General features: G+C 46.3%; 1 protein-coding gene across 1 annotated transcript in view; it reads right to left on the bottom strand.

Moving 5' to 3' along the window:
- Positions 1 to 9,211: 9,211 nt before the first annotated feature.
- Positions 9,212 to 14,090, bottom strand: part of MCM6 (minichromosome maintenance complex component 6) — a 75,787-nt gene continuing 70,908 nt past the window's right edge. Inside the window, exons 14-17 of the mRNA XM_069616539.1 lie at positions 11,785 to 11,917; positions 11,528 to 11,692; positions 11,047 to 11,186; positions 9,212 to 9,796 (exon numbers count right to left, since the gene is read on the bottom strand). Of these exons, the coding sequence (XP_069472640.1) occupies positions 9,677 to 9,796; positions 11,047 to 11,186; positions 11,528 to 11,692; positions 11,785 to 11,917 (558 nt within the window). The 3' untranslated portion in view covers positions 9,212 to 9,676. The remainder of the gene's footprint in view (positions 9,797 to 11,046; positions 11,187 to 11,527; positions 11,693 to 11,784; positions 11,918 to 14,090) is intronic.

Here is a 14,090-nt window from a genome sequence, read left to right as displayed (position 1 = left end):
TTTACCTATTCTCACACTGCAAGGAAACACTGATGACAGCAGTCCTGACACAAAAAACGTCCTTGGGACACAAGCCATTGGCTTACTATAGTGGTACTTTAGATGCCGTGATGCAAGGCCATTTCGCGTGCGAGCAATCACTCGCTGCAGCCGCGTTCGCGATTGAGAAAAGTGCCACCATAGTAATGGGTTGCCCGGTAACATTGTTTGTGGAACATTCTTTATTTGCAATACTAGAGAGATCAAAAAGCACACTGACCACACAGCGGGCGACAGCCTACGAGATTATATTGTCCAGCGCCAATATCCATATAGTGAGATGCAAGACAGTGAACCCCGCCACATTCATTACAGAAGCGTGTACACTAGAGGACATGCAGAACCACGATTGTGTAACTTACACAGGAGAAAGAGGGGAGGAGACAGTGGTGTGTGAGAACGCTCTAAGCGAGGGGGAAGTGTACTTTGTGGATGGGTCCGCATCAATTGACGTGGACACGGGAGAAAAACACGTTGGCATGGCAGTAGTGATGTTAGAAGACGGTGAGTATGAAACACTGGTACAATACCGCCTCCCATCACATTACTCCGCACAGGCAGCAGAACTGATTGCGCTCATAGAAGCACTACATGCAGCAAAGGGTTGTGCAGTGACAATATACACAGACTCAGCTTACATGACAACGACAGTACATGGAGGCCTAGCAAGATGGGGGCGTAGGGGATTTAGACGGGCAGACGGAACACCAGTACAGCATGCAGAATTGTTGAAAGAGTTAATTGAGGCCCTGCAAAACCCCACTACAGTAGCAATAGTAAAGTGCCAAGCACATACATCCAACACAGATGTTGTGTCTTTAGGGAACGCAGCAGCGGATGCTGCCGCCAAGGAGGCTTCCTATTTTCAGAAAAATGACACAGGTGAGTACATGATTAAGAACAAGAGAAACGACGAGCCCGCAGAAGGATATAATATGATGCCCATACCACAAATAATAGAATTACAAGAAGGAGCCAGTGCAGAGGAAAAATTAATGTGGACAAAACGAGGGTGCAGCAAGTCAGGAACAGACCTGCTGTGGCGGCAAAATAACTCGGGGAAGGTGGTAATGCCAATCCAGCTACTAGAGATTGCATTTCAACAGCTACACTTCCCTGCACATAACACCAAACAGCACATCGCAGCAGAAATACAGGAAGAATGGTTCGTGCCCTGTCTCCAGGAGCATGTGTCTCGATTGGCAATGGAATGTACAACATGCCAAATATACAATTCAGGAATGACATTACGCACTCTCCGGGGAACAATTCCTAAACCCATTGGCCCATTCAAGGAACTACATATAGATTACGCAGACATGGGGGAAAGGTGTAATGGTGCACGGTACATGATTGTGGTTGTGTGCCCATTTTCAAGGTGGGTGGAAGCAGGACCCTGCGCACGACCCGATGCCAAGAGCGCCGCCAAGTTCCTAGTAAGGGAAGTATTCCCGCGCTGGGGAATTTGTGACGTGATCCGCTCAGACAATGGCACTCATTTTGTGAATGAGCTTTTTAAGGAAGTGACTACATTATTGGGAATAAAATATAAATTATGCTCAATGTATCATCCTCAAAGTAATGGCGTAGTGGAAAAGATGAACGGACTGTTGAAGGGCAGGTTATCAAAACTATGCTTCTCATTAAAGAAGAATTGGATTTACTGCCTACCCCTTGCGCTATTTGAGTTAAGAAACCAGCCAAGCAAAGACCACCATTTGTCCCCGCACGAGATCGTGACTGGGAGACGGATGAACACAGCACATTCACCACTGCGCGAACACTCAGACGCTCACAGAAGCGCCGCGATATTGGGAGATGAGTTCACAGACTATTTAAAGAAATTGACAAGGGCAGCGCGTGTGATAGCAAAGCAACTGTCCCCACCCTTCACTAGAGAAGAGGGAAATGTAACAGGCGCTGTCACGGAGCCAGGGCAACAGCTACAGCTAATGCCAGGCGACTGGATTTATGTCAGAAGCTTTGTGCGTTGGTGGAATGCACCACGATTCCACGGCCCATACGAAGTAATATTTTGCACGCCCACGGCAGTAAAGGTCAAAGGGTTGAGGTACTGGGTGCACTTGACCGATGTACGGAAGGCATATAGCAACGTACAAGAGGAGGTAGATGAGGAGGCACAGACAACAGCAAACGCTGCAAATGAGCAGAATGACTGAATATGAACTTGTGTGTATGTGCTTGTACTAAACTTGAATAAATGCACAACTGATAAAGAAACAAAAAAAAAAAAAGGATAACTTCTTAACTTTTACCTTGTTGGGTGTGTATATATATATATATTTGATGGAATACTAAATTATAAGCTTGTATACACCCTTGTCTGTGAATACCCCTCCCCGTATCCCCACCCGCTTCCATTCCCCGTCACATGTATATTGGCACTGATGGTGCTAGCAAAATGTTTACATGTATGCACTCAATGCACTTTTATATCTTAAACAGGAGCTTCCATGGCATCTAACGGGCAGCCTGCAACGGATAGATTTACTAGAATTAGAGAGTGGTTAACTGAGAAATGCAAATATTCGTATGAATGTGGACTATCTGCGTGCATCGTATTGTTTTTCACATTGATGTTTGGTCTGGTTACATACTGGTTCATAGCGTTCATGAGGGGGGAGGGAGCAACACAACTACTGGGACCAATACAACTGCAAGTGTCAATGCAACTACAAGGGAAGGTGATTTTTTTATATGGGACGGAACTAAACTTGTGTGGGGCTACTATACTACGTCATCCAATGTTGTCATCTCACAAGATGGAGGGCCAAAGGGTAAAAGGCAAAATAACACACTGTCCCCACCTGAGATGTCTAATTACAATGCTCACAGCTTAAACGACCGAAACCCCTCTGCTATATCCTGGTTGTATAATACCCCCACCAGCCAACCTGCCCCCATGGCCATAGACAATCAAAGAATGAAAGCAACACATGAAATATTATATGATGACTGGGTGAAGGGGGGCGGGAAGGGGAAAGGGGGGTCTGTTTTGCCCTTCGTTCAGGAGGTTGGGAAACGCCAAAGGAACAATAATAACAGACGGAAGAGGGAAGCAGGGAGGAGGAAGTATGATGAGTACTATGGGTTAGGTCTAGATAAAATGGAAGACCCACGACACCCCCACCAAACAAATAAGTGGTATGCAGATATGAGTGCCACAGCTAAACAAACAACAAACGAGAGCTGTTATGTCTGCTCCCTTATTCCTCACGCATCAGGTACACCCAAAGTACTGTTACCCAAAGAGTTGCCAATTATTGACGCCCAATGTCTCCTTCACCTTACGTTATGCAGAATTAAGAACACCTTCCAGGCACATGAAGTGACTTTTCAAATGCTACAGAACGAGAAAACGTGCTACCCAAAACCATCAGGGGTTGTATGTCTGAAAGAACCGTTTTTTGTAATTGGAGGGACACTTTTTTCTGACAACAAGTGGAAGGACGAAGAAGTAATGTGTAAAGCTGAAGCACTGAGGGATGTGGCACCGGTGAAGTTGCAATGGATAGAAGAAACGTGCACACCCGTATGGAAGGAACACATTTCAAAACTAACCTGAGTTACGCCCATCGAAAAGCCTTTCAAGCTGCAGAGTGAAATAGACTATGAACTATGTTTCAAAGGAGAGGGGAGAACGTCCATGGGGACGAACAAGAAGTGCAACAAAACCCTCACTATCCCAGACCTAAGAAAAGGGACTGCGGCCCTTATGGACACGTACTGGGTATGTGGCAACCAGGCATACCTACACCTCCCCCCGTCGTGGAGTGGCAGCTGCTCAATGGCCACTCTGCACTCAGCTCTAATGGTGATACCAGAAAGCCACATCGATGGAAGCAAAAGGACACAGGAACGCACACAACAGAGTGTGGCCCAACCAACTGCAGAATGACAATTTATGTCCTGTCTTCCGGAAGCAAGGGAGAGGTGTTAACCCGTCACAGACGAGCATCAAATTACATCTCACAGGCATCATCAGAACTATTGGCTCAGATCCCAGACAAATATCGATTATTCAGCTCAGCAGAAACATTTTTTGCCTCACTCGTATCAAGTGTCCAAGCAAGGGCAAACGCAAAATGGCTTCAGATAACCCGTTGGGAATTGATTCAGCTGGCAAACGACACTGAAGAAGGATTTAACATAATAAAGGTCGAACTAAGAGCTTTGCGACTGATGACCATGCAAAACAGGTATGTCCTGGACCTGTTGACGGCGATGGACGGCGGTGTTTGCCGAAAAATAGGAAGTGCCTGCTGCACTTTCGTACCTTCTGAAGACGCAGAGAACGGCTCCCTGTCCCATGTGATCGAAGCAGTCCACAACCTAGGAGAAAAAATGAAGATGGAGGGCGGATAACCTCTTCTCCTGGGTCCCCTCATGGCTTGGAACAACCGTGAAATTTTTGATGCCAGCTGTGGTGTTCCTCCTTTTGATTTTCTGCCTGTGCCAGGTGGGTCTTCGGGTCTGTGCTAACGCAGTACCAAATGGTGCAATGATGATGGTGACAATGGGCAACTCACACGGTACAATAAAAACAATGCAAGAAGCACAAATACAAACAGGGATAGATAACACACCCAGGTACCAATTGGTGCCCATGTATCACGACAAGGATATTGTAGATAAGCTGTGGCACACCACCATCAAAGAGCCCCGCATACTAGAATGGTACGAGGAAGTTTGGGTAGATTTGGAGGGAGATGGTGGGTGTATATATCTCACGTGTACTCCAGATGAATACGCTAGGAGAGGTGAGAGCTTAAGGGGAGTGTGCAGAGCATGGATGCCTATCAAAGGAACTCCTGCATGGGATGAGGCGGTTATGGACGAAGCAGAATGTAGGAGGATAGAAGAGCTAAAGAATTCGTTACTTAAGTAACGAAAGGGGGGAAATGTAGGGGAGGACTGGTCCAGGAGACCCCTCTCGCCTACGTTTCTTCCCCAGGTGAGGGCTATGGCTCATTGGGCGTTCCCTCGTGCCACCCGGGCCCAGGTGGTGGAGGGCTCACCCGCTGGAGACATTGCCCACACATATCAATTGCCCATACAAATTTAGCTAGGCCCAGAAACCATTTTTTGTCTGGTAAAGATGGTGTGAGCTCAGCGCACTGTAGCGCGGCCCCCACCCTTGGAGAGTTTCATCCCTGTTGCCGCAGCACCCTGGCAGATCCGCTGCGAGCACGTTCCCACGAACAAGACGGACATGAGCTAGCGCAATACGCTGACATTGTAACAGTTCACCTCCCGCAGTGTACCATCACTATCAGCATGACCCGGCCATCAGGCCTGAACAATGAGAAAAACGGTAAAATGGTCATCTGATGGCAGACAGTCTTAATATATGTGTATATAGTAATGTCAAGACCACTTGCAAAGTATGCTTTCTTCCACAAAATCTCTTATATTACAAACGCCTGTAGAGTGTATTAAAATGAGAGAGCGTGCTCCCATGATATAAGCAATGGTGAGCTCACACATTACAGGTGGATACTAATAATAAAGGAACGCTCAAGGGATCTGTTTGTTGCATGTATCACTGGGCAACCTACCTCCCATGGTTTTGCGTCATAACTAAGCTAATGCTGCTAGAGTACACGAGAAAGCGAATGCAATTATACTATGAACTCATGTAAAGGATGCGCGAGAATGCACTTATCATGTGTGCATGTCTAAGCCCCTTATGTGCCACCACCGTCACGTACAGTGGCGGGTCGTTTTCTATGTACTCCACCGACCCAACTACTACCTCATTTACTGCAAATGCATATGCATGTAACTAAAATACTGTAGCTGCTAGAATATAATGTACAAATATGGTACTCGGACTGGGTATAATCGAGACACATCCAGCAAAGTTTAAATGCATGTTTTGAAGCGATTTTGAATAAGTATTATAGAAAGTGTTCAAATGTTTGTGATGTCTTTACCTACATTCAGCAACACACGAGGGAGATACCTCTGTGAATGCATACAAGGCCATTTCCCCCTCCCACCCTGCGAAGGCTGCCAAGCCATGAGAACAGAGGCCCGCTCTGCGCTAATCCCACCTCCCCCGACCGGACTGGAGCCGCTTCAAAGATTTGTAGCCCCACTGCAGCACCCAAGGCCGCGACCAGCCACCTGCATTATTTACAGCACAGCAGTAAACCTTTGTCTAAACTCACGCGCCCCCTCGTAAACCCCACAACCCACCGGACCGTCTCAGACTTATGGCCCAGTGCAATCAGGACACCCAACACTTTGACAACACACAGCGGAACATCCATAACAACTTCTAACAAGACAGAAAGACCTGTACCGCCCGTCCCAGGCCCCGAAGCTTAGCCCCTCGACCTATGGCCCCGGTCAACAGGACACGAGTAACCAGGCCTCGATGTATTACCTCCAGACCCCTCACAAGGTGCATTCCTCCTGTGTTGCATTAACCTATAAAATAACCTATTGGAAGATTTACTAAAGAGAATAACACTGTAAATGACTGAATGACTGCGGTGTGCATGGCTGAGGGCAAGTAAGTCAGGAAAGGCATTCGTCTCTGCCACAAGCCGCCTTGGCACACCAACACCGCCCGGATGAACTCAAGCCGACCTGCCAGGCCCAGCCCAACCCACGAGGGTGACCAGTGACGTCCTCCAGCCAAGACCAACCACGCCGCAGCAGCACCTATAGTTAGTCGTCGCCACCCAATCCCAATGAACTTGTGCCCCCTATAGTATGTAGGTTTTGATGACGTTTTTTGTAAATATATACGCCTGTCTTTGCGATTGTCAGACAGAGCGCTCTCGGAGTTTGCAGAGTTCTTTGCATGCCCAATTCTGATTGATACACTCCCATTTACGCTCACCCGCACTCTGTCTTGGCCTTATTCCCATTTTGGGAGAGTCCTTCATTGTCTCTCATTGCGGGGAGGATCGTGCTGTTTGGGGACGCTTGCTTTCAGCAGTAAAGTGAAATTGACTTTATTTTCATTTGTAACTTTCTAGACCTAGCACACACTATCTTACAGTAGGGTGCTGGAGGGGTTACCTAGTATCCCCTTTGTCTAGCTTCTTGTGTAACATTTTGATGTTACCCTTTCCTCACTGAATGGTTGGTGGCAGTGATTTCGTTTTTACTACCGTGGTGTGCATTTACCACGGGCTGCATTCGCAGCTACAGTAAAGCACCCAAGGGTGCCATTGTTATCAAAATGGCCCAGTCTTTTTTTTCCCATTTCTTTGTGGAAAGGGCCTTCTTGAGATTTACTCTGCGCGCCAAACCCGGTTTGGTCCCTTTGTTTTGCCTTTGGTGGGATTCACAAGTGAAGCCCGCCTCTGGCTCCAGGGTGTCTGGGGTAGGCAGGAAGTGAGGGAGGTGCCCGAAACTACCAGTGCTTCGTCTCCTAGGAGACCCAAATGCACTGTTATGATTGGCTGGCTGACTGTCCGGCAAGGACAGCCACCCTGCTGGGTGAGTGACAGCTAGGCTGGAATGAAAGGGAGAGAACTGTATAAAGGGTGAGTATTTTGGCTTGAAAGGCAGTCGACCACTGGACGAAGGAACCGAAGAGGAACTTGAAGAGGACGCCTGCTGCAACTCCTGGACCGTTGGTTTGCCCAGTGAAGCCCTGCTGGAGTGCAAAAACACCAAGTTTGCATCAACAGAGAAGCCCCTGCAAGGACGACCTCTCCCCTTGAGTTGGTGAGACCAATCAACTCCTAGGTAAGCCACCTGGAAATCCATCTCAGAGTTGGTTGAATTTCCACAGAGCTGCTGCTGGAAACCGTAGAGCCAGGGAGAGGAACACCAGTTTGTGTGCGTTGCTTTTAAGTTGACCAAGAGCTCCAGTAAGCAGAACTGACCGAGCCCGAGACCCCTCAACAGAGTGCAGGGCCCCAGAAGCAAGTAAAGTCCAGCTCGACAGTCAGGAACCATGGTGTTGCTATTTGCGGTAGACGCTAGGAGCTCAAACACTGAACAGCCACTGAAAGTGAATTTTGCCGAGTTTTGACCGTCCCAGTGCAGGAGTCCCCCGACATCCTCCCTCTTGTCCCGCTGCACAGGAACAGCAGTCATCTGCTGCATCTTAAGGTACTGTACACAGTCTAAGATAACTTACCTGTTGCTGTAGAGTTGCTTGCATCTTCTACTACTCACAAGCCTAACAGCTTGTGGCCCTACATGGATTCATCTTTTTCTTCAAAGACTTCTAAAACATTGTGCAAAGACTTTTCTACTCACCTTCAAAGAAGTGCTTCAGCCTATCTAGACTCTTGCCTATTGACTTTGGCTTAGCCTGCTTTAAATGAATGACTATTGGGGGATCTGAAAGTATTTGCCCACTTAAGAAATATTTGTGATAACTTGTTTGCTCTAATCTTTTCCCTTCTACTTGCTCTTAACTAATTCTGAATGTCAACAGTAATACATTAATGTCAACAGCACCCTAGCAATTGAAGTCACCTGTGGGTGTAGGTCCCTGCTGTATGTCATCCCAAATGGGTATTTAATGATTCTGAACTAAGATTGTGTAATTTTGAAGTATATTTGTGTGGTGGTTTACAGTGCTCCCTTCTGAAGGCTTACATTAACTGACTGGTTAACACATTAATAATTGTTTTATCAAGAAACCCTGTGCGTGTTTGCTTGGATACTTGTCACTGTGAACCTTTGCGTAACTCCCTTACAGCCTCACATTGATCCATCTCGAGAAGCCTGGCTACTCGTCCACACTACCAACCTCTGTAGTACAGACTTGTACCAACGGGTGGGTTACTACTGCCAGGCGGTCAGGGTTGTTGTAGTGCACCCAATGGGTACTGCATACAATCTTGCCTAACACTAAGCCCTTAGTTGGACTTCAGAAAAACTGTGCTAACATGGAGCACTGGCAAAAATGGAAACAGTTTAAAAAGCATGACCTTTTTCCAATACCAGGGTGACTGCATGAAGTATATGCAAGCTAAGACACATGCATATAAAAACACGTTTAAAAAATAAAAAGCATTTGAAGCAAAATCCCCCCGATTACCCCCCACAACCCTGAAACACTAAATACTGCGCAGTAAGGTCCAAGTGCTAAGACCGTATTGTGGATGAAGACATGCACACCAGGATTTAAAAAAAAATGTTGCAGAAATTATTAAAAGTTAATATAGTAATATTTCTAGATTTTGTGGAAATGCTTTATTTCCTAAAGTAACAGATACAGTATGATCCAAATGTTAACATATTCCATGCTGAAAAGATTTGACTGTACAAGAAGCACACAACTCCAGATCTGTGAAAAATAAAATAGTCTCTAGTATTTTTTTTTAAAACCCTTAACAGCACAAAAGTAACAGCGTTAGAAAAAAAAAAAGGTTTTGGTCAAGAAAGTTCAACTGTATAAAGCTCACAGCTGAACAAGCCACAGGGACGACGTCTGAAATGGTAATTGTTGACAAGAAGATTCCGAAATTGCAGTCTTTAAAAACAAAATGAACTACATTAAAAGTAGAAGCGTTAGCCTCTTTTAAAAGCCATCGTTTGAACGGCCCGGCATATATACAGATGCATCTCGTTGCAGTGTCCAAATCGTGACCCCCTTACGCTGCAAAACGTGTTGGGCCATTTCAATATGAAACAACTAGTCGTCCAGCACGTAGTTGGGGTTCACTACCAGGTACGGGTCAACCTCAGTTACAATTTCCACCTCTTCTGTAGTCCCTTTCAATCCACTCTGAGTAAGTTCAATTAGAATGTGATCCTGAAAAAAACGACAACAAAAAAAAAAAGCTTATTTCAAAGAAATATTTTAAGGCTCAAATCTGTCACAATGGTTTATTACGGTTTCCCAAAAAGGCAGACAACCTGCAGGCCATTTAGTCTGTATGCACCTCGTATGTTCACATTTACAATATTGGAATGGAATTACATGCGAGTTGTACTTTATAATGCAGCAAGATCTGGTATGCTTAGGTTGGAGAAATGAAAGACTGATCCAAACAAGTCTTGAATACTGGCTACCCCAACCAGATGCTGGCACATTCATAAAACGTCAAGTAACCATGATGGATGTGCCTGTGAGGAGGGAGCAGAAGTAGATTTGTTCCACTGATGGAGCCTCGCCATCTACTCGTCATATACCACCATTCCATGTAGTCAATATTTCAATCTTGAGATTAATGTCTTGCATGCCTTCAAAAAGGAAAAGGGCCGAAACTTTATGCAGACTATTCAAACGAAGATCAATTTTTTTTAAAAAAAAAAAGCTCATTTTGGTTAGGACTAAAGTTATCAGCCGTATCTGCACTTTAATAAATGGTTAAGATTGCCCTTGTGCACACACTTTCCACTACAAAGGCAACTATTAATGTACCATACAAATAAAGCTGTGTTTTTAGGAAACACCAGTCCAACTTGCTACCTGCTGTAAACCCAGGGGATAATCCCAGCAGTCAATGCAAGCTGTTAGCCTATCAGGAAAGCTACAATGGAGACAAACCTAGAACTAGCCTACTACAAGCCATATCTTCCAGTGCCAAGATATATTTCTGTCCAATGTTTGCAGTGTTCCAAATTGCCAGGAGCTGGGAGCAATGTACCACCTGCTTGTATCCTGAACGAGTCTGGTCAGCTTGACACTAACAGCTTGCCCTTTGTCTCCCCAGGCCATCTAGTGCTATATAAACTGTCTTTGGGAATGTGTCCAAAGGGATATCAGGACACACCTAGAACACACCGTGTCATTTAAATGGAGAGAATAGGTTTCCTTGCATGTGAAAGTCAGATTTGTGGTATGTACTAGCTTTCTGTAGCCCCTGCTTACTGGGTGGTGATGCCAGATACCCAGGAGCTGCTTTTCGCTCCTCCCAACAAACCCCAATTTCCATCCCTAGCCTTTAGGACTTTGAGCCCCCACCTCTATTTAAAGTGCAATCATATTACAGCAGAGGGTAAATATCAGCGTAAATGAACACATGTACAACATGTTTAAACCAAGGAGCATAAACCTACATAGTGCACAAGCCGGTGGATCACTTTCTCTATGACTTGTTTTTTGTTGATCAGCTCCTCTTCAGATTCAATTTCCGATTCTATTTCCTTCAAATACCAATTAACAAGATCAGTCCTTTTCAAAGAATCGTCCTCCTCGTCTGTGGAAGAAAAAAAACTTTAATTACTCCAACAGCAACAGGTTTGTTTACATTAAAATAATTCCAGTCTGCTGGTAAATGTTATGCTAAAAAGCCAAGTTTAAACTTATGGAGAAGTTGGGTTGGTTTAATAGGGGGCATACATTAAAAATCTTGTGTGCTTGTCTACCACAAGCCCAGTAGGAATGCAACATAGCTTTGAAGTAGGGGCTGGCGGCTAAGCATTTTAAATTAAGTAATTAGCATGGGGCAAATCTTCACCATATCCTCTGCCATACATGTAAACGGCTTGCAGGTTGAAGACAGTATGCAGTGGTAGCCAGACTTTATGGAAGGCTTACCTTCCATCTTTCGAAGGTGCTGAACAAGCAGATTGGAGATCCTTTTGTATTCAGCAAATCCCAGCCTCAGGGAGGGCTTGGGGGCTGCATCCCTAGGCTCCTCTTCCGCATGACCGTTAATCCCATTAACATGCCCATTAATACCGTTGGGAATTCCAGCATGACCTGTGCAAAAGGCGGCAAATCAGGCATGACTCATACATACAAAAAAGGTACTAAGTACGTGTGTCACTAAGAGCTGAAAGTAATACGCTTACCGCTTATCGCATCATGGCCCTCCGGCTCTGGTACCTCATCCTCATCCTGGTCCAAGTTGACATCAGGAGTCTCCACTCTTATGACAGATTTGTTCAGTAATCGAAAAGCTTCTTTTACATGCTTTGGCTGAACCTTGAAAGGAAACCATACGAGACATATAATGCCAGTTTTCTACTGCACGTAAAAGCTGTTAAAGTGGCTGCCAACACTCACATTTTTCTATTTATTTTGCTGAGCATGTAACATTTTGGGCTGGCAACCACCATTTTCTTGTAATCGTGGTCCAGCAGCTTTAGTTTTGGCTACTAAGTGGCGCTAAAGCGGCACTTACAAGTTGAAACAAATGCTTTGGATCACAGCTAGCATGGACGACGCGAGGACCACATATTGACTTCCCATGGCCACCCTAAGCCCAATGGTCATTCCCACCCATACACGACCCGAAACACCCTCCTGGGATCTCTGAGCTAGCTCCATTTAATTAATCCAATTTATTTATTGAACATTTGTATGGCGCCTATACAGCAAAAATTGTTTCCAGACGCCACAAGGGGGACGGTCCTACTAGGTCCTGTGACATTCGGATCGTGCAGGTGCAGTAACAAGAAGTGCGGGGGGAATGGGCAAATCATTAAATCATGGTGACTGGATGTGATGAGAGAGGGGAAAGAGGGAGAAGTGCAGGACCCCTGAGCACCTGGTAAGTGCCGTTTGCCGTTCTGGGCTCAGCAAATTGAATTTTGAATTGCACAATGGTTTTGGGGGCTTAGAGCGCTACGGATTACCTCACAAGGTTGCTTCCTTGTTGTGGCCACTGTTCTCTTCCCGCCCTTCACTTCTGATTGGCCTCCTAGCCACTCAAAAGACACTCACTCAGGGTAGCCTCTGCCCAAGCAGCCCTCAGCAAAGGGCTGCAAGGCAAAGGGCTGCAAGGCAAAGGGCTGCAAGGCAAAGGGCTGCAAGGCAAAGGGCTGCAAGGCAAAGGGCTGCTCCCGAAGAAGCAGCTCCAGCCCGTGTCTGCAGGTGTCAGCATAAAAAAAAGACAAGGTAGACAAGTCATCACTGTTCCTCATTAAACAACCCCACAATTCACATTAGCCTATAACCTATTGATTTTCTCACCGCTAACACCAGTTCTCTACTACACATAGCATACCGCTCCAATACATCCATAGTTGCACGTTAAACATCTTTCAGAAAACCTGAAACTAGGTTTGTTTTCATTAACTGCTGTACTTTGAAACTCAAGCCCTTCTCCCACTACCCAGGCAACTCGATTCTAGGTGTGTTTTCATTAACTGCTGTACTCCGACACCCTTACAAATAAGCCTGGGACTCCCATCAAGCCTGGGACTCCCATCAAGCCTGGGACTCCGTTCAAGAAATCTAGCAGTAGGTGAAGGACTCCCCAGTTCCTCTTCACCCAACAACCTTCCCGTCTCTATCCAATAACCACCCCACACATCAAGCTAAACCGTTATACCGGTAATCCCAAACACAAGGAAGCCAAGAACCGTGACAAAACCAACTCTGCAAGGTGTTGCACGTGGGCTACCACCCTTGCGACCAAACGGCAAACTAACTTCTAAACTAACGTACTCCTAAGAACCGCAATATCCCACAAAACAGAACAGGACGTGAAAGACAAACACGAGAAGGAGTAAACCAAATGGATCACTCCATGTCTCCCAACCATTGGAAAGTCATGACTGCGGAATGCACCCGCACAAACACGGTGGGCAACAGAACAAACGTCATGAGAAGAGCAAAGTCTCTATACCTACCCAGGTCGTGATGCAGAACTGCGCCTCCTTCTCTGGCTAAAAGATCTCCGACCAACGGAAGCTTGACTGGAGGGGACACTGACATGTCGAGAAGGTCCGGGTACCAGATCTGCCTCGGTCACGCCGGTGCGACGAGGATCATCCTGCACCGGGACCGTCAGAGTTGATTGACTAGCCAAAGAATCAACGGCAATGGAGGGAAAGCATACATTAACAGGCCGTCCCGGGGGAATGAGAATGCGTCCCCCATACTCCCCTGCTGGCGAACCTCCGACACTTGGTGTTCGTCGCTGTCGCAAATAGATCGATCTGGGGATTGCCCCATCTGCTGAACAGGTGATCCACTTGGTCCTGCCGAATTTCCTACTCGTGGCAAGAGCGCAGTTCCCTGCTGAGCGAGTCGGGCGACTGTGTTCTTCACTCCTGCCAGATGAAACAGGATGAGGAACATTCCCGTGTGTGAAGGCCCAGTGCCATAGGTCCTACGCTTCCCTGGAGAGTGTCGGGGATCTGGTGCCCCC

Source organism: Ambystoma mexicanum, chromosome 9, assembly GCF_040938575.1.
Source record: "Ambystoma mexicanum isolate Mex_15411 chromosome 9, UKY_AmexF1_1, whole genome shotgun sequence".
Taxonomy (NCBI): domain Eukaryota; kingdom Metazoa; phylum Chordata; class Amphibia; order Caudata; family Ambystomatidae; genus Ambystoma; species Ambystoma mexicanum.
This window is presented reverse-complemented; position numbering and strand designations above follow the sequence as displayed.